Genomic DNA, 19,510 nt, shown 5'->3' on the forward strand with positions numbered 1-19,510 from the left:
ATACTAATAGTAACACCTTACATATCTCCCACTACCTTCAAACCAGCCCTTATTCAGCCCTTGTTACAGTAGAGGAAACTGAGAACAGAGGTAAGTAATATGCCCAAGGTGATATAACCACTAAGTAGTACTGCTAGGATTTGAACCCCAGCAGTTTCCATCTGGCTTCTAGGCTGTTAGTCACTCTACTCTATTGCCTCTAAACTGTCTACTCAGATGCTGAAAAGCCCCAAACCTCATTCTTTATTATTTCCTTTCTTTTCCAGTCCTCTTGCTCCCCAACCATATTCACTGCATCAGTAAATCCTGTTAGATTGATCCCTGGCCTCTATTTCTTTCCAACTCCATGTTAGGCCAACACTAACCCAGCCACTGCTTACTTGCATGAATCCACAGCCTCCCACCTCATCTCCCTGATCATTCTTGCATATCCATGTCAGTCCATTTTCTATGTAATAGCCATGCCAACCTTTTAAAACAAATCAGATCAATTCACTCTCTTGCCAACCCTCCCCCTCAATAGTTTCCCTCTGCAAAAATCCAAAATCCTCACTAGACTTTGGACACACTGGTATATTCATTTCTTATTGCTGCTGTAACAAATTACCATAAATGTAGGGGTTTCAGTTCCATTCAGTCACTCAGTCGTGTCTGACTCTTTGCAACCCCATGAATTGCAGCACACCAGGCCTCCCTGTCCATCACCAACTCCCGGAGTTCACCCAAACCCATGTCCATTGCATTGATGATGCCATTCAACCATCTCATCCTCTGTCATCCCCTTCTCCTCCTGCTCTCAATCTTTCCCAGCATCAAGGTCTTTTCAAATGAGTCAGCTCTTCACATCAGGGGGCCAAAGTATTGGAGTTTCAGCCTCAGCATCAGTCCTTCCAAAGAAATCCCAGGACTGGTCTCCTTTAGGAAGGACTTGTTGGATCTCCTTGCAGTCCAAGGGACTCTCAAGAGTCTTCTCCAACACCACAGTTCAAAAGCATCAATTCTTTGATGCTCAGCTTTCTTCACAGTCCAACTCTCACATCCATACATGACCACTGGAAAAACCATAGCCTTGACTAGACTTTGTTGGCAAAGTAATGTCTCTGCTTTTGAATATGCTATCTACGTTGGACATAACTTTCCTTCCAAGGAGTAAGCGTCTTTTAATTTCATGGCTGCAATCACCATCTGCAGTGATTTTGGAGCCCAGAAGAATAAAGTCTGACACTGTTTCCACTGTTTCCCCATCTATTTCCCATGAAGTGATGGGACCGGGTGCCATGATCTTAGTTTTCTGAATGTTGAGTTTTAAGCCAACTTTTTCATTCTCCTCTTTCACTTTCATCAAGAGGCTTTAGTTCTTCTTCACTTTCTGCCATAAGGGTGGTGTCATCTGCATATCTGAAGTTATTGATATTTCTCCCGGTAATCTTGATTCCAGCTTGTGCTTCCTCCAGCCCAGCATTTCTCATGATGTACTCTGCATAGAAGTTAAATAAGCAAGGTGACAATATACAGCCTTGACATATTCCTTTTTCTATTTGGAACCAGTCTGTTGTTCCATGTCCAGTCCTAACCGTTGCTTCTTGACCTGCATACAGATTTCTCAAGAGGCAGGTCAGGTGGTCTGGTATTCCCATCTCTTGAAGAACTTCTCACAGTTTATTGTGATCTACACAGTCAAAGGCTTTGGCATAGTCAATAAAGCAGAAATAGATGTTTTTCTAGAACTCTCTTGCTTTTTTGATGATTCAGCTGATGTTGGCAATTTGATCTCTGGTTCCTCTGCCTTTACTAAAACCAGCTTGAACATCTGGAAGTTCACAGTTCATGTATTGCTAAAGACTGGCTTGGAGAATTTTGAGTATTACTTTACTAGCGTGTGAGATGAGTGCAATTGTGTGGTAGTTTGAGCATTCTTTGGCATTGCCTTTCTTTGAGACTGGAATGAAAACTGACCTTTTCCAGTCCTGTGGCCACTGCTGAGTTTTCCAAGTTTGTTGGCATATTGAGTGCAGCACTTTCACAGCATCATCTTTTAGGATTTGAAATAGCTCAACTGGAATTCCATCACCTCCACTAGTTTTGTTTGTAGTGATGCTTTCTAAGGCCCACTTGACTTCACATTCCAGGATGTCTGGCTCTAGGTCAGTGATCACACCATCGTGATTATCTTGGTCATGAAGCTCTTTTTTGTACAGTTCTTCTGTGTATTCTTGCCACCTCTTCTTAATATCTTCTGCTTCTTTAGGTCCATACCATTTCTGTCCTCTATCAAGCCCATCTTTGCATGAAATGTTCCCTTGGTATCTCTAATTTTATGAAGAGATCTCTAGTTTTTCCCATTCTATTGTTTTCCTCTATTTCTTTGCACTGATCACTGAGGAAGGCTTTCTTCTCTCTCCTTGCTATTCTTTGGAACTCTGCATTCAAATGCGTATATCTTTCCTTTTCTCCTTTGCTTTTCACTTCTCTTCTTTTCACAGCTATTTATAAGGCCTCCTCAGACAGCCATTTTGCTTTTTTGCATTTCTTTTTCTTGGGGATGGTCTTGATCCCTGTCTCCTGTACAATGTCACGAACCTTCGTCCATAGTTCATCAGGCACTCTGTCTATCAGATCTAGGCCCTTAAATCTATTTCTCACTCCCACCGTATAATCATTAAGGATTTGATTTAGGTCATACCTGAATGGTCTAGTGGTTTTCCCTAACTTTATTCAATTTAAGGCTGAATTTGGCAATAAGGAGTTCATGATTGAGCCATATCAGCTCCCTGTCTCTTTTTTGCTGACTGTATAGAGCTTCTCCATCTTTGGCTGCAAAGAATATAATGAATCTGATTTTGGTGTTGGCCATCTGCTGATGTCCATGTGTAGAGTATTCTCTTGTGTTTTTGGAAGAGGGTGTCTGCTATGACCAGTGCGTTCTCTTGGCAAAACTCTATTAGCCTTTGCCCTGCTTCATTCTGTACTCCAAGGCCAAATTTGCCTGTTACTCCAGATGTTTCTTGACTTCCTACTTTTGCATTCCAGTCCCCAATAGTGAAAAGGACATCTTTTGGGCGTGTTAGTTCTAAAAGGTCTTGTAGGTCTTCATAGAACCATTCAACTTCAACTTCTTCGGTATTACTGGTTGGGGCATAGACTTGGATTACTGTGATATTGAACGGTTTGCCTTGGAAATGAACAGAGATCATTCTGTCATTTTTGAGGTTGTATCCAAGTACTGCATTTCGGACCCTTTTGTTGCCTATGATGGCTTCTCCATTTTTTCTAAGGGATTCTTGCCCACAGTAGTAGATATAATGGTCATCTGAATTAAATTCACCCATTCCAGTCCATTTTAGTTCCATTTAGGAAAATCAGGAGAACATTATATCTCAGAAAGCAATGATAATGTTCCTAGTTAACCTCAACTCTGTGAAATGTTACTCTTATTTGGTCAAGTAAGAGCTTTATAAATTAGAAATTCATGCTGGTCATGGCTGATCATTGCTTACAATCATTAGTTAAATGAGGAGGAGGTGGCTGCTAATAAAATTAAAGTATAAGTAGGTTACAAAGGTCCTCAAATTAGAAAGCATATTTTATATAACCGTTTTTGACATATTCACCAGTAACTGATAAAATCATTTTAAGTGAATTTTGTTCTTTTCATTACATATGTAAAAATGAATACATTCACACTAAGCTATTTAAGCAATATATAAGTACATAGAGTAAAACATATATATAGAGTAAAATAAGAGTCTCTGCCTACCGCTGAGTCTCACTTCCAGAAGAAACTATTGCAATTCTACCAATCATTTATTCAATGAATTTGAATCCATATATATTTTTATGTACCTTCATATACATTTTTTAACAGGAGCATAATCATTTTTCTAATCATATTTTTTATTTCTAAAATTCCTAATAGCTTTTTTTGTAACAGGCTGTTATTCTTTCATGGTTACAATCCTGGATGTACTTTGAAGGATATACTAACTTTAAACACTTGTCTTAATATCTTCCGTTTGCTATTTAACAATTTCTGTTTGTGTTAAAATTTTCTTGTGTGAGTTCAGAGCCATCTGGAACAAGGCTAGGGGGAGGTTTTTCTCACATACCCGGTAATCTTTGGTTGGGTGTTTACCCTAAGCCTAAGTTTCTCTGTTTTCTCATCTGCTTTGCTGTTTACTGTTGCCTAGACTGTTTTTCGAAGAAGGCATTGGCAACCCACTCCAGTACTCTTGCCTGGAAAATCCCACGGGTGGAGGAACCTGGTAGGCTGCAGTCCATGGGGTCGCTAAGAGTTGGACACGACTGAGCGGCTTCACTTTCACTTTTCACTTTCATGTATTGGAGAAGGAAATGGCAACCCACTCCAGTGTTCTTGCCTGGAAAATCCCAGGGATGGGGAAGCCTGGTGGGCTACCATCTACGGGGTCGCACAGAGTCGGACACGACTGAAGCGACTTAGCAGCAGCAGCAGCAGCAGCAGACTGTTTTTAAAGGTTGGTGATGAAGGCGCAGAGTATGCTGGGGGTACTGGAGGTTTGTCGTAGGATGTGGGAAACCTGGGCCCTTCTGGGATTTAGTAGCTGCCAGACTCCCCAGCTCCAGTCCTCACACTCATTGCTTTATTCTGGGTGCAGATGCCTTGCTAAAGCTGCTTCACACAGGAACTGTTGATTGGGGGAAAGGTGTCTCGCTGAGTGGCCAATGGCTTAAATGTTCCAAATATGATTCCTCAGAGTAGGTTTCATTGGATCACCTGAATCAGAATCGTGTGTGTGGGGGCGGGGGGGGTGGGGTGGGGAGGGGTGCTTTAAATGCAGATTGCTCAGAGACACCCCAAACCCCAAAGTAAAACCAGAATATCTGTGGGAATGGAGCCCAGACACTGATCCTCGGATTGGGTCTGTGGGGGAGGTCATACTGTAACACACAGTTTCAATAAACTCGCCAGGATTCTTCTGTAGACTGGAGTTGGAGAACCACTCTTATGATGATTTGCGAGATCCCACTCTCTTCTGTTTGTGTTAACTGATTCCAAGTGAGTCCTGCCTGTCACATGCCCACCACACAACTGCTTTTCCTCTAGTTTATTCCTCTGTAGAGTTGACCCTTTTTATTGTCCTTCCTATGTCTTTCCTTTTAGAAATTTCTAAAAATTTCTCACCTTTTATAGCAGTCTTTCTTGTTAGTCTTATTTACCTTTCTTATCCTATATGCTGCTGCTGCTGCTGCTAAGTCGCCTCAGTCGTGTCTGACTCTGTGCGACCCCATAGATGGCAGCTCACCAGGCTCCCCTGTCTCTGGGATTCTCCAGGCAAGAACACTGGAGTGGGTTGCCATTTCCTTCTCCAATGCATGAAAGTGAAAGTGAAGCCACTCAGTCGTGTCCGACTCTAAGTGACCCCATGGACTGAAGCATACCAGGCTCCTCCCATGGGATTTACCAGGCAAAAGTATTGGAGTGGGTTGCCATTGCCTTCTCCATCTTATCCTATATCAGTTCAGTTCAGTTGCTCAGTTGTGTCTGACTCTTTGCAACCCCATTAATCACAGCATGCCAGGCCTTCCTGTCCATCACCAACTCCCGGAGTTCACTCAAACTCACGTCCATCGAGTTGGTGATGCCATCCAGCCATCTCATCCTCTGTCATCCCCTTCTCCTCCTGCCCCCAAATCCCTCCCAGCAAGAGTCTTTTCCAATGAGTCAACTCTTCACATAAGGTGGCCAAAGTATTGGAGTTTTAGCTTTAGCAACATTCCTTCCAATGAACACCCAGGACTGATCTCCTTTAGAATGGACTGGTTGGATCTCCTTGCAGTCCAAGGGACTCTCAAGACTCTTCTCCAACACCACAGTTCAAAAGCATCAATTCTTTGGCGCTCAGCTTTCTTCACAGTCCAACTCTCACATCCATACATGACCACTGGAAAAACCATAGCCTTGACTAGACAGACCTTTGTTGGCAAATCAATGGCTCTGGTTTTTAATATGCTGTCTAGGTTGGTCATAACTTTCCTTCCAAGGAGTAAGCATCTTTTAATTTCACGGCTGAAATCACCATCTGCAGTGATTTTGGAGTCCCCAAAAATAAAGTCTGACACTGTTTCCACTGTTTCCCCATCTATTTCCCATGAAGTGATGGGACCAGATGCCATGATCTTAGTTTCCTGAATGTTGAGCCTTAAGTCAACTTTTTAACTCTCTTCTTTATATATATAAAACGAAACTGTATTTCCTAGTTCTCTATATATACACATATAGTTAAAACTAATACAGTTGCATTTGACAGCATCTTTACTTTTTATTACTTTAGGGAGGTCTTCCCTAAATTAATCTAGATGTGACACGAAATTTGTAGAAAATGTCATTACTTTTCAGAGCATCACTAACACTCTACTTCTTCAGTAAACATTACTGGTTACCTTCTGGACACGTACTGTAGCTTTCTTCATGGCCATCAGAGCCCCATTATCATCTGTTCTCAGGACAAATTCTGCTTGACCTAACTCTGGTAGTCCTGTTGTCCTTGCCAGTGATTCATTTAGGGGAGGGTTGTAAAGAGTTCTAGCCAAGAGATGTAATGAGAGGGCTATTTGGTGGCTTCTGGAAAATTTTTATCTCACTTCTAAGAAGACTCCAGAAAAACAGGCCCTTCCGGCCCCTGGGGTGGTTATATTTGGATGTGATACCTGGGCCTGCAGCCATTTCATGATGTTAGGAGACTTAGCCTTGGGGTGAAGCCAGTGCTGAGGGCAGCAGAATGGAGACAGAAAGAACATCAAGATCCTTAGTGATGTTGTTGAGTGGGTGGATTGACTAAACTTGAAACCCCTCTCTCTATTACTTATAGCTCAAAGCATCCTAAGTGATAAAATCTCTATTTTCAAATATGTAACAAGTTCTTCTAAACCTTGGAAAATATTTCCTTATACATCTTAGGAAAAAAAAAAAAACCTCAACTCATCCATTTAAAAACTGCCTTTTCCCATAAATAAAAATCCACAAAATTTATATCCAAACATTTAAAAATCTTTAAACAAAACAATTATATTAAGTTGGATAGGTGAAACTCATTCCTGCACCCACCCACCCCACCACTCATACACACACATAAAGAGTAGGAATTTAATTTTTTTAAAAATCAAATTTCATAGCACCTTCCAATTTCTGGAAGTTCAAACAGGTTTGAGAATGTAGAGAAAACCTCAAATTTATTAAGAAATCGTATGTCTGGATTTTTGAGTGGATTATTTTGACTTTAAACTGAATTTATCATGAAACAATGGCCAAGTTGCAAATTTGGTTTTAACCTATTAATAAAATAGTATTTAAATACTACTGGAGACTTACTGAGCTCTGAGTACCTTAAGCTGTCTTGGACTCTGATCCCAAACACCCAACCTACTCAACTTCATCCTAGTAATGAAGGAGCATAGACAGAGTAGAGATGGAAAAGGTAGTTATGGGCAGCACAGAGAAAGGTCTCTAGCAAGTTGGGACCATTTAAGTGGCTCTATCTTTTGTAACTCAGGTTTTCTAAAAGTGGTTACTTTGCTCATTTTCTAGTTTTAAGAAGTTCTTGTTGCAGGATATAAAATCAACACACAGAAATCCCTTGCATTTCTATACACTAATAATGAGAAAATAGAAAGAGAAATTAAGGAAACAATTCCATTCACCACTGCAATGAAAAGAATAAAATATTTAGGAATATATCTACCTAAAGAAACAAAAGACCTATATATAGAAAACTATAAAACACTGGTGAAAGAAATCAAAGAGGACACTAATAGATGGAGAAACATACCGTGTTCATGGGTTGGAAGAATCAATATAGTGAAAATGAGTATACTACCCAAAGCAATTTATAGATTCAATGCAATCCCTATCAAGCTACCAATGGTATTTTTCACAGAGCTAGAACAAATAATTTCACAATTTGTATGGAAATACAAAAAACTCAAATAGCCAAAGCAATCTTGAGAAAGAATGGAACTGGAGGAATCAACCTGCCTGACTTCAGGCTCTACTACAAAGCCACAGTCATCAAGACAGCATGGTACTTGCACAAAGACAGAAATATAGATCAATGGAACAAAATAGAAAGCCCAGAGATAAATCCACACACCAATGGACACCTTATCTTTGACAAAGGAGGCAAGAATATACAATGGAGAAAAAACAATCTCTTTAACAAGTGGTGCTAGGAAAACTGGTCAACCACTTGTAAAAGAATGAAACTAGAACACTTTCTAACACCATACACAAAAATAAACTCAAAATGGATTAAAGATCTCAATGTAAGACCAGAAACTATAAAACTCCTAGAGGAGAACATAGGCAAAACACTCTCTGACATAAATCACAGCGGGATCCTCTATGATCCGCCTCCCAGAATATTGGAAATAAAAGCAAAAATAAACAAATGGGATCTAATTAAAATTAAAAGCTTCTGCACAACAAAGGAAACTATAAGAAAGGTGAAAAGACAGCCATCAGAATGGGAGAAAATAATAGCAAATGAAACAACTGACAAAGAATTAATCTCAAAAATATACAAGCAACTCCTGCAGCTCAATTCCAGAAAAACAAAATGACCCAATCAAAAAATGGGCCAAAGACCTAAACAGACATTTCTCCAAAGAAGACATACAGATGGCTAACAAATACATGAAAAGATGCTCAACATCACTCATTATCAGAGAAATGCAAATCAAGACTACAATGAGGTACCATTTCACACCAGTCAGAATGGCTGCGATCCAAAAGTCTACAAGCAATAAATGCTGGAGAGGGTGTGGAGAAAAGGGAACCCTCTTACACTGTTGGTGGGAATGCAAACTAGTACAGCCACAACAGTGTGGAGATTCCTTAAAAAACTGGAAATAGAACTGCCATACGACCCAGCAATCCCACTGCTGGGCATACACACTGAGGAAACCAGAATTAAAAGAGACACATGTACACCAATGTTCATCACAGCACTGTTTATAATAGCCAGGACATGGAAGCAACCTAGATGTCCATCAGCAGACAAATGGATAAGAAAGCTGTGGTACATATACACAATGGAGTATTACTCAGCCATTAAGAAGAATACATTTGAATCAGTTCTAATGAGGTGGATGAAACTGGAGCCTATTATACAGAGTGAAGTAAGCCAGAAAGAAAAACACCAATACAGTATCAGTTCAGTTCAGTTCAGTCATTCAGTTGTGTCCAACTCTTTGCGACCCCATGAATCACAGCATGCCAGGCCTCCCTGTCCATCACAAACTCCCGGAGTTCACCCAGACTCACATCCATCGAGTCGGTGATGCCATCCAGCCATCTCATCCTCTGTCGTCCCCTTCTCCTCCTGTCCCCAATCCCTCCCAGCATCAGAGTCTTTTCCAATGAGTCAACTCTTTACATGAGGTGGCCAAAGGACTGGAGTTTCAGCTTTAGCATCATTCCTTCCAAGGAAATCCCAGGGCTGATCTCCTTTAGAATGGACTGGTTGGATCTCCTTGCAGTCCAAGGGACTCTCAAGAGTCTTCTCCAACACCACAGTTCAAAAGCATCAATTCTTCAGCACTCAGCCTTCTTCACAGTCCAACTCTCACATCCATACATGACCACAGGAAAAACCATAGCCTTGACTAGACGGACCTTTCTTGGCAAAGTAATGGCTCTGCTTTTGAATATGCTATCTAGGTTGGTCATAACTTTCCTTCCAAGGAGTAAGCGTCTTTTAATTGCATGGCTGCAATCACCATCTGCAGTGATTTTGGAGCCCAGAAAAATAAAGTCTGACACTGTTTCCACTGTTTCCCCATCTATTTCCCATGAAGTGATGGGACCAGATGCCATGATCTTCGTTTTCTGAATGTTGAGCTTTAAGCCAACTTTTTCACTCTCCACTTTCACTTTCATGAAGAGGCTTTTGAGTTCCTCTTCACTTTCTGCCATAAGGGTGGTGTCATCTGCATATCTGAGGTTATTGAGATTTCTCCTGGCAATCTTGATTCCAGCTTGTGTTTCTTCCAGTCCAGTGTTTCTCATGATGTACTCTGCATATAAGTTAAATAAGCAGGGTGACAATATACAGCCTTGATGTACTGATTTTACTAACGCATATATATGGAATTTAGAAAGATGGTAATGATAACCCTGATTGAGAGATAGCAAAAGAGACACAGATGTATAGAACGGTCTTTCGGACTCTGTGGGAGAGGGTGAAGGTGGGATAATTTGGGAGAATGGCATTGAAACATGTATAATATCATATGTGAAACAAATCGCCAGTCCAGGCTCAATGCATGATACAGGATGCTTGGGGCTGGTGCGCTGGGATGACCCAGAGGGATGGTATGGGGAGTGGGTAGGAGGGGAGTTCAGGATGGGGAACACGTGTACACCCGTGGCAGATTCATGTTGATGTATGGCAAAACCAATAAAATACTGTAAAGTAATTAGCCTCCAATTAAAATAAATAAATTTATATTAAAAAATAAAATAAAAATAAATAACAGTAGAGGAAAAAAAAGTTCTCATATAGGAATAACCAGGTTTATTATAAACTGAAACAACAGCATCATTTTTGCAATTGTATAGTGACTTCCTTCAGGTAATTCATTTGATGGACTTTAGTGACGTAGTATTCTTTCCCACCAACTTCAGTCTCCTTTGACTCTAATCATTTCTCAGCACTCATGTTATAAATTATATTAAAAATTAACTAACAAAAAATATCACAAGGCATGTATTAATATTAAATGGGTTGTGGCCAGACTTGGCAGCCCTCCAGATCAGACATTCATGTGGTCAGAACCCTCTTCCCTGATGTTACTAGAGGGTAGAAACTAATGATTCTTTACTGGCAATTCCCATCTTGCTTCTCTTTTTCGTGTTTCTTCTCATCAGAAAGCTCCTCGCTGGGCCCAGTGAGTCATGCTAGTACCACTTGTCCTCTCATTCCTTCAACCCCAGCCATCGTACACAGAGAACTGAACTATTGTTTACTGCAGTATTGACCACAGTGTTGTCAATCATGAATATTTGGTTTTGACTTTTGAAAATAAATTATTTTGTGGCAAATAGTCAAAGTATACATTAATTTGATAGAGTATTTTTTAAATTTGTTCTTCCTTGTTAAGAATTTTGTTGAACACATTTTTCTTAGGAGTAGTTCAAGGTCAATACAATATTCAGTTGCTAAGCATTCTAAATATTTATATTTCTTATGAGGCTCATCCTTCTAAAATATAGGAACTGAAAACCAAAGCTACCAGATCATATACCACAAAGTAAAAAATTTACTTACGTTTCAAAGATTATATAAATTCTTTTTATAATTATAGATGTACTATATTTATACTATGGGCTTCCCTGATGGCTCAGCTGTAAAGAATCTGCCTGCAATGCAGGAGAAGTAGGAGATGTGGGTTCAATCCCTAGGTTGGGAAGATTCCCTGGAGGAGGAAATTGCAACTCACTCCAGTTTTGCCTGAAAATCCCATGGACAAAGGAGCCTGGCAGGCTACAGTCCAAAGTGTCGGAAAGAGTTGGACATGACTGAGCAATCAAGCACAAATATTTACACTATAATATTTGAAATTTCTGAAATAAAACCATTTTAAAAAGAAATATTGTTCTGGATATTTTACAAAGGCATTGTCTTATCATTTGTTTTCCAGTATTTTCTTTCTCACTTATGTAATGCACGAGCACTCCAGAATTTCAAAGATACTCAATGGCACCCCACTCCAGTACTCTTGCCTAGAAAATCCCATGGACAGAGGAGCCTAGTAGGCTTCAGTTCATGGGGTTGCTAAGAGTTGGACACGACTGAGCGACTTCACCTTCACTTTTCACTTTCATGCACTGGAGAAGGAAATGGCAACCCACTCCAGTGGTCTTGCCTGGAGAATCCCAGGGACGGGGGAGCCTGGTGGACTGCCATCTATGGAGTCGCACAGAGTCGGACACAACTGAAGCGACTTAGCAGCAGCACCAACTGTCTTTTTGAATCTAAAATTGATAGTTTTAAGAAACAACTTCAATATTGTTTCTTCTGGACAGATAATAAATAGATGAAAAGAGAAAAATTCAGAGAATATTAAGTTGCTACATTTGAATAAACAGGGAAACCTTTAATACTTTTCCCTGGATATGTAAAGAAATATTTCATGTATTTAAAAATATGTATAGGGCCTTCAATATAAGCCAGAAAAGTGAGAAAAATAGCAGTAGACCATACCCACACAACCAAATTACTGTCCTGGGTCACAGTGAATACATGAGGGTCTTTCTAAATTCTTGTAGGTTGTTCAATATTCACCATCTTACATGAGCTTTTCTTTGTAGTTGTCCATCTCAGTCACTGCCTTCTGAAGTTTTAGCCCAAGTGCTTCTACTTGACACTGTAAATCTGGAATGACATATGTATTCTTCTGATTAGTATATTTTAAATGTCCAGATATTTTTATAGAAAAAAAAAAACACATTCTTCTAGAGTTGCCACTCAGCTCCTGAAGAATAATGCAGTTGTTTATTCTATTTTCACTTGGATTACCATACTCATCTGTACTCTGAAACCCAACAGAATTACTGGGTTTTGATAGACTCCATTTATTAGCCTCTTTCTGCCCCTAACATCATGCTAATTTTCTAACAGCTAATTGGCTAAATTTTACTAATGTTTTCAAAGGCAATTTATGTTGCAGCACACATATGAATTTTTGATCATGTGACTCACTTCTGAAACACTTGACTGCCTGAGCTCACTCTTGCGATCTGAAACTGAGAAGTATTGCTGAGGACTCTCAGTAAGAACCAAAATAGATAAACCATGTGCAAGGCTTCTGGTAAAGAATCTTTTAACTCTGGGTAGCATCTAATAGGCATTTTAATGACTTTCAAAGCCAAGAAAATACAAGCAGGAAATTGGCTTCCATAGAGTCTTGAATTGGGGAATTCAAGTAATGTTTGAGGAAGATTATTCAGGTAGCCACATCTTACATGTGTGGATATAGAACTGAAACTAGAGCAGAAAGAACATAGGGCTTGAATGATCTGAGTCCCACCAATAGCCTGTGTGTGTGGACTAAGGCCTGAACCCTACACTCAATAACAGCTCTTGGTATTCTTTTTGGATATGAGGTGGAAAACAATTTACATGGGTGGACTAAATGATTTCTATGAAGAAAATAATTTAAAACACTGGAATTTATAAAATTTCTGTTACACCTATTCAGGTGTTTTAATTACGTATTTTAATAGTAAACTTTAAAATCTTTATACACCCATGTTGTTGTTCAGTCACCCCGTCACGTCCAACTCTTTGAGACCCCATGAACTGCAGCACACCAGACCTCCCTGTCCTTCACCATCTTCCGAAGTTTACCCAAGTTCATGTCCATTGCATCGGTGATGCCATCCAGCCATCTTATCTTCTGACACCCTCTTTTCCTTCTGCTTTCAGTCTTTCCCAGCATCAGGGACTTTTCCAGTGAATCAGCTGTTCGTATCAGGTGACCAAAATACTGGAGCTTCAGCTTCAGCATTAATCCATGAGTATTCAGGGTTTTTTTCCCCTTCAGATTGACTGGTTTGACCTCCTTGCTGTCCAAGGGACTCTCAGGAGTCTTCTCCAGTTCAAAGGCATCAATTCTTTGGCACTCTGCCTTTTTTACAGTTCAGCTCTCACATCCATATGTGACCACTGGGAAGACTATAACCTTGACTATACAGACCTTTGTCAGCAGGGTAATGTCTCTGCTTTTCAGCACACTGTCTAGGTTTGTCATTGCTTTCCTGCCTGATTTTATGGCTGCAGTCACTATCCGCACTGATTTTAGAGCCCAAGAAGAAATTTGTCACTACTTCCTCTCTTTCCCTTATCCTTGCCGTGAAGTAATGGGACCAGATACCACGATCTTAGTTGCTTTAATATTTAGTTTTAAGCTGGCTCTTTCACTCTCCTCCTTCACCCTCATCAAAAGGCTCTTTAGTTCCTCTTCGGTTTCCCATTAGAGTGGTATCATCCACATATCTGAGGTTGTTGATGTTGAGGTTGTTGATGTTTCTCCTGCCTATCTTGAATCTAGCTTATGCATCTATACAAATATATAACATTTCTATATGTATCTTTAATCTGCCTTCTTAACTTTGTTTTATGAAGATAAGCCAGTTCCTTAAATCAGAAAATAAATTCACTCTAAACAAATGTTTTAATTAGAATTCACTACGTATTGGTATAAATTTTTATGTTTGTCCAGCATGTTCACATATATTAATATTATCCCTCAAACTGCCACATAAATGCAAATAGCCCCATTTTTCAGATAATGAAAAATGAGATCTCTGATTATCTTGCTTAGTATCTTACAGTGAGTAAATGTTTTAGCCAGCAGTCAAACTGACAGGATTTTAAACTTGGGTAAGGGGATCTATTTGAGTACAGCTCCTTATTTAAATAAATAATTCAACATGGAATTGATAGATAGTATTTGTGTGGTATATCTTTTCCACTTACCAAGTGATATCATTATATGAGAGAAAAGATAAAATAACATACACATAGTTTAGTTTTGAGTATAATCTTTTGAAACAAGGAAATCTCTAAAGAATATGCATAATGTGTTACTTTATTATTAAAAACATGTGGGCTTACAGAGGGTTCTAGTCACACAGGCACAGCTAAAACATTTCTGCCCATCCTCTGAAGAATAGGGAGGGAAGCTGACATTTGTTGACGATATACTATTCCAGGTGCTGTGCAGGATGCTCTCTCCTACATCATTTAATTCATAGTCACGAATATCATGAAAAACAGATATACATTTTATTTTTACCAGAAAGTTCTAAGAATCAGAGTAATTAACTAACTTATAAAAAGTCACAGAGCTATTTAGAAGTGATCCTGTGATTCAACTGAGGTTGGCTTCATCCCAAAGTCTTGATCTTTCTCTCCTACATGGACCGTCAAAAATATAAGCTTCAAGGTGATATGACATTTGTCCATGAAAATGTGGTCAGTATGGCCATATATTTGTTTAGCATATCCTAGAATCTTTAAGGTAAATGAAAAATATTATTTATTAATACATAAAATAGGTACTAAATTAGTGTAATGTCCAATTCCAAGAGGTGATATGGATTTTAATTTTTGAAAGTTTAAAAGTTAATATAATTGATGAAAGTCATTAAGACAAATACAGTATCATTGTGACTGCCTACAGTACTGATGTGTCTAACTCTTCGTGACCCCATGGACTATAGCTTGCCAGGCTCCTCTGTCCATGGAATTCTCCAGGCAAGAATACTGTAGTGGGTTGCCATTCCCTTCTCCAGGAGATCTTCCTGACCCAAGGACCAAACGTAGGTCTCCTGCATTGCAGGCAAATTCTTTACCATCTGAGACACCAGGGAAGTCCATTAAACGTCCCTTGATGCTTTTGTCAGGATATAATCCTAAATGAGATGAAGCATGGATCTGAGCCCACATGATAAATTCTATATTATTGCTTCTAAATGCAGCTATTGTTAAGAGGAAGAACTTATCTTAAAAATAAATCCAAAGAATTGGTACCTGATATATGAATTTTATGCAGTTAATTTTCAATTACTTGATAATTGGTAGATAATTTAGCAGACAGTAAAAATGATAGCTAATTCAAAACCCATTTTTATAGCATGTAAGATTCTTCTTAGGATCACATTTAGATATACTTCTGCATCAAAGTTCTAGAACTTAATAGATTTAAAGGAAAATAAGTGACACAATCATGACTCAAATCAAGAAAGGAAAAGCTATTATGCTTTCCAATAGTCTTTTCTCTACATACCCACCTAAATCTCCCTTTCTCCCTGTTTCAAGATAAACATAGATTATCTCAGTCTTTAAATCACAGTACCCAATGAGCAGGGAAGCCAGTTCCTTCAGATTATTCACTAGGTATTTACAGCACCTCTGAGTAAAAAACAGAGAAAGTAAATAAATGTTTTATTACTTTAAAACACAGAAACCACTAGAGGCTGTCAGGTAGAAATATAAGTAATGTCAACGAATAAATCATTTTACTTAAGGAGAGAAGATACCACATAGAATCAAGAAAAAAAGATTCGTTATGAATAATCTATAATGTAAGCAGCCCACCAGTTATATACTTAGGAGTTGGCTAATATATTTTCATAGCTTTTTAAAGAACTTGGTTAAATTTTCTATAATAAACAAATAATAAGAATTATTTTAAAAATATAAAGAACATATCTTTACTGTTCTGAATGAGGTGTATGCATCCAACTGGTTTATTGTTGGTTTTGATAGATCAGTGGGGTCTTTTTGTTTCTGGAAGCAGAGTGCCCAGTTCCTGTCCTTAATAAATAAAAGCACACAGTTAGTCTTAGCAGCAGAGAGCCACCTGCATAAGACAGCTCCTTCAGTCCTTGAGATAAGGAGTTCTTAAATAGGCGTATTGTTCTGTGTAGTCCTTCTCTATAGTCAAATAAACTCAACTTCAATTTTCGGTCATTCAGCATGTCGTTGGATTATGAGGCAAAAGGCCCTGAATGCCTACAAAAAGAAAGGAAGCATTGGCTTTAAACACCATGCAGATGTAAGGCAGAACCCATGGAAACAATCCAAAATTTACAACAGCAAATTCTACTATAAGGTAACTGCATTCTTTGCAAATATTAAATAAAAACCAAATGATTTCAAATGAACAAGACAAAAAGGAGCTCTTAGCCTCTCTTCATACGAAGACAGCTGCTTGCTAGATAGCATTACACAGGCATCAGACCTCGGGTAATTAGTCATTTAAGAGAATCCTATTATTTCAAAAGGTTTCTAGAATCTACAGATATAAAACGTATCCATAGTTAGCTATTTTATAGCAGGATATAAAACTTTATAGTCATTTGGAGAGTATATTAAGTAAGCATAATGTTTGAGAAAACAATAAACAAAACCTTTATAGTAGAGAGATATTTCAAGCTTAAAACTTTCTGGATAAAGAGAATGCACACCAAAGGAATTTAAAATCTGATTGAAAGTACAATATGAAGGAAAATGATTCCAGGTTCAAGCAACAGAACAGAAGAACAAACAGCCAGGAGAGCTGGCACCCAGAGATCCAGATCTAGGAGAATTTTTTTTAAATGAAAATGTGAAAGCTATATATATATATGTATATAGTTTGTTTGTTTAAATGGTAGAGACAATTGAAGAAAAGGAAATACAAAAACTCACCACTCTTTGAACACATTCCTAAGACAGGATAACAGAGAGGTGGAGTGCATGAATGCTAAAGCCACCTGCCTAACTTCAAATCCTGGCTCTGCTCCTTGTAAACTAAGCGACTTCGGGTATTTTAGTTTCCTGATCTATAAAATGGTTATTACAGCATATGATTGTTCTGGGAATTATGACACTTCATATAGGTAAAGAGGAGATGAGTGCCAGACACATAGTGGGCACTACATAACTACTGGTTATCATCATGGGGAGTGGTAGTAAGGCCACCCCTTGCCCCCTACTTCTGCTCTGAATCTCATCACTTCTTAACCTGTGAACCTTGTTCCTATAGTTGGACCTGGTGTCATCAGCGGTTATCTTTGTACAGGGAAGGGTAAATATGAAGGTTTTAACTATATACTTAAAAAATAATCTACAGAGTTAACTATGACAAAGTGTTAAAACTTGTAAAATACAGGTGATGAATTCACCTGTATTCACATTTGTTGTATTATTCACTGTATTTTTTGGTGTTTGACATATTCTATAGATTTATTGTTTAGGGAGGGGTCTTGCTTGTACAGGTCAAGGATAGCATGTTCTGTACTAAGAAGTCTCATCAACTCAGTTCTGTGTGTCCAAGGTACAAAAGAACACAAGATGGCTAGAACTTGGTGGGGGTGTAGGATGAGGTTGAAACCAAAAGCAACCGGTTTTGTGAATAGCAAGGTTTGGTTCACTGGTTTGGTGAATAGGGAGGAGAGAAATTGAATTGCAGTTGAAGGGGATATGGTAACAAGAAAAGATTTTCTTATTTTGGTTTTGTTTTAAGATATTGGGACATTTATTTGCATTTAATTAGAGGGTACCCACACTTATGAATTTAATGTTTGCCTTCTAATCTGTACTTAACATGTGAAAATAGTACTTTTTGCAGGTGTTTTAAAAAACTATACTAATGATGTAAGGCTATAAATTTCATCTTAATTCTTATTGGTTTTTCTATGTTTTGAGACCTATCCAGGTAGCTATACACAGATAAAATTTATTTTCCTTTTTGACTGATATATAATATTTATTTATTTATTTATTTTTTATTGCAGAAGTAGGACTTGGAAACATTGCAGTGAGCATTCCAAGCACAGTCCCTCTACCACCTTCGGGCCTGGAGCCTGGTCCCAGCTCCATGTGATTGTAAATGTGTGACACCCAGTCTATTTTGAGACCATCCTATTTCCTCCAAAAGCTCTTGCCCACGCTTTCTCATCTCCTCTTGCAGAACTGAGAATTAAAATTTGTCTAAATGTGCTTTTCTTCATAGTCACACTCTCAGCACCAGGCTATATCATCTAACATGTTAGTAAAGAGACTGGTTTTGTCCCGGTATTTCATTTCAGGAAAAGATTATTCACTGAGGACCCAATCTTTGTATATCACCATGCTTGAGGTGCTTGATATATAATATTTAATTGTGTGCATGTACCAAATTTTACTGATCTAGTCCAATAGTGATGAAATCTAAGTTGCTTGCCCAGTAGTGAAAGTTGCGCAGTCATATCTGACTCTCTGCGACCCCATGGACTGTGGAATTCTCTGGGCCAGAATCCTGGAGTGGGTAGCCTTTCCCTTCCCCAAGGGATCTTCCCAACCCAGGGATCGAACCCAGGTCTCCCACAGTGCAGGCGGACTCTTTACCAGCTGAGCCACAAGGGAAGCCCAGTATGTCACAACAAATAATCCTGCAACAAAAGCTTCTTACTGGAGGTGGGAACAAGATGGCAGAGCACAAGGACCTTGACACTCAAGCATGAGCAGAACCAGTTCCACAATGGCAACTACAATCACAGCATGCCCTTGAGAACACACACTTGGGAAGGAGTAGGACTAGTTCAGTAGTGTGACTTGACCCTGCTATGCCCAACCAAGCCTCTAACCAAGGTGTGCATACTAGGGGAAAGGTTGAACCAGCTCAGAAGTGCAGGCTGAATCCCTCAGCCATGCCCCCAACTAAATTGGAGACTGCCATCCCAGGAGGGAGAAGCTGAATACCCTTGGGGCTTGTGCTCTAGTCCATTAGGCCCTGGCCCTGCCCCCATAGGATGCTGACTTCCATGGGGCCTAGGAAGAGCCCTGGCTCACACCTGGTTCCAGTCCTATCCCCTCCAAATCCAGCATGACCTTCCACCATGGTGGAAGCTGCCAATACACCTTGGGGCAAGATCTGGCCTGTGCTCATTTCAGACCTGGCCCTCCTAGCAAAGCCACTGGGCACATGCAAACTGCATAGGGAC

The 19,510-nt window shown here is 39.3% G+C and overlaps 1 protein-coding gene across 3 annotated transcripts in view; it reads right to left on the minus strand.

The window, feature by feature from the left end:
• LEKR1 (leucine, glutamate and lysine rich 1) overlaps nucleotides 1-19,510 on the minus strand; it is a 214,155-nt gene that overhangs the window by 83,394 nt on the left and 111,251 nt on the right. For all 3 annotated transcript variants that reach the window (XM_059888819.1, XM_024995787.2, XM_010801455.4), the window contains one exon: nucleotides 12,329-12,410. In XM_059888819.1, coding sequence (XP_059744802.1) covers nucleotides 12,329-12,410 — 82 coding nt within the window. The remainder of the gene's footprint in view (nucleotides 1-12,328; nucleotides 12,411-19,510) is intronic.

The sequence above is a fragment of the Bos taurus genome, chromosome 1 (genome assembly GCF_002263795.3).
Source record: "Bos taurus isolate L1 Dominette 01449 registration number 42190680 breed Hereford chromosome 1, ARS-UCD2.0, whole genome shotgun sequence".
NCBI lineage: Eukaryota > Metazoa > Chordata > Mammalia > Artiodactyla > Bovidae > Bos > Bos taurus.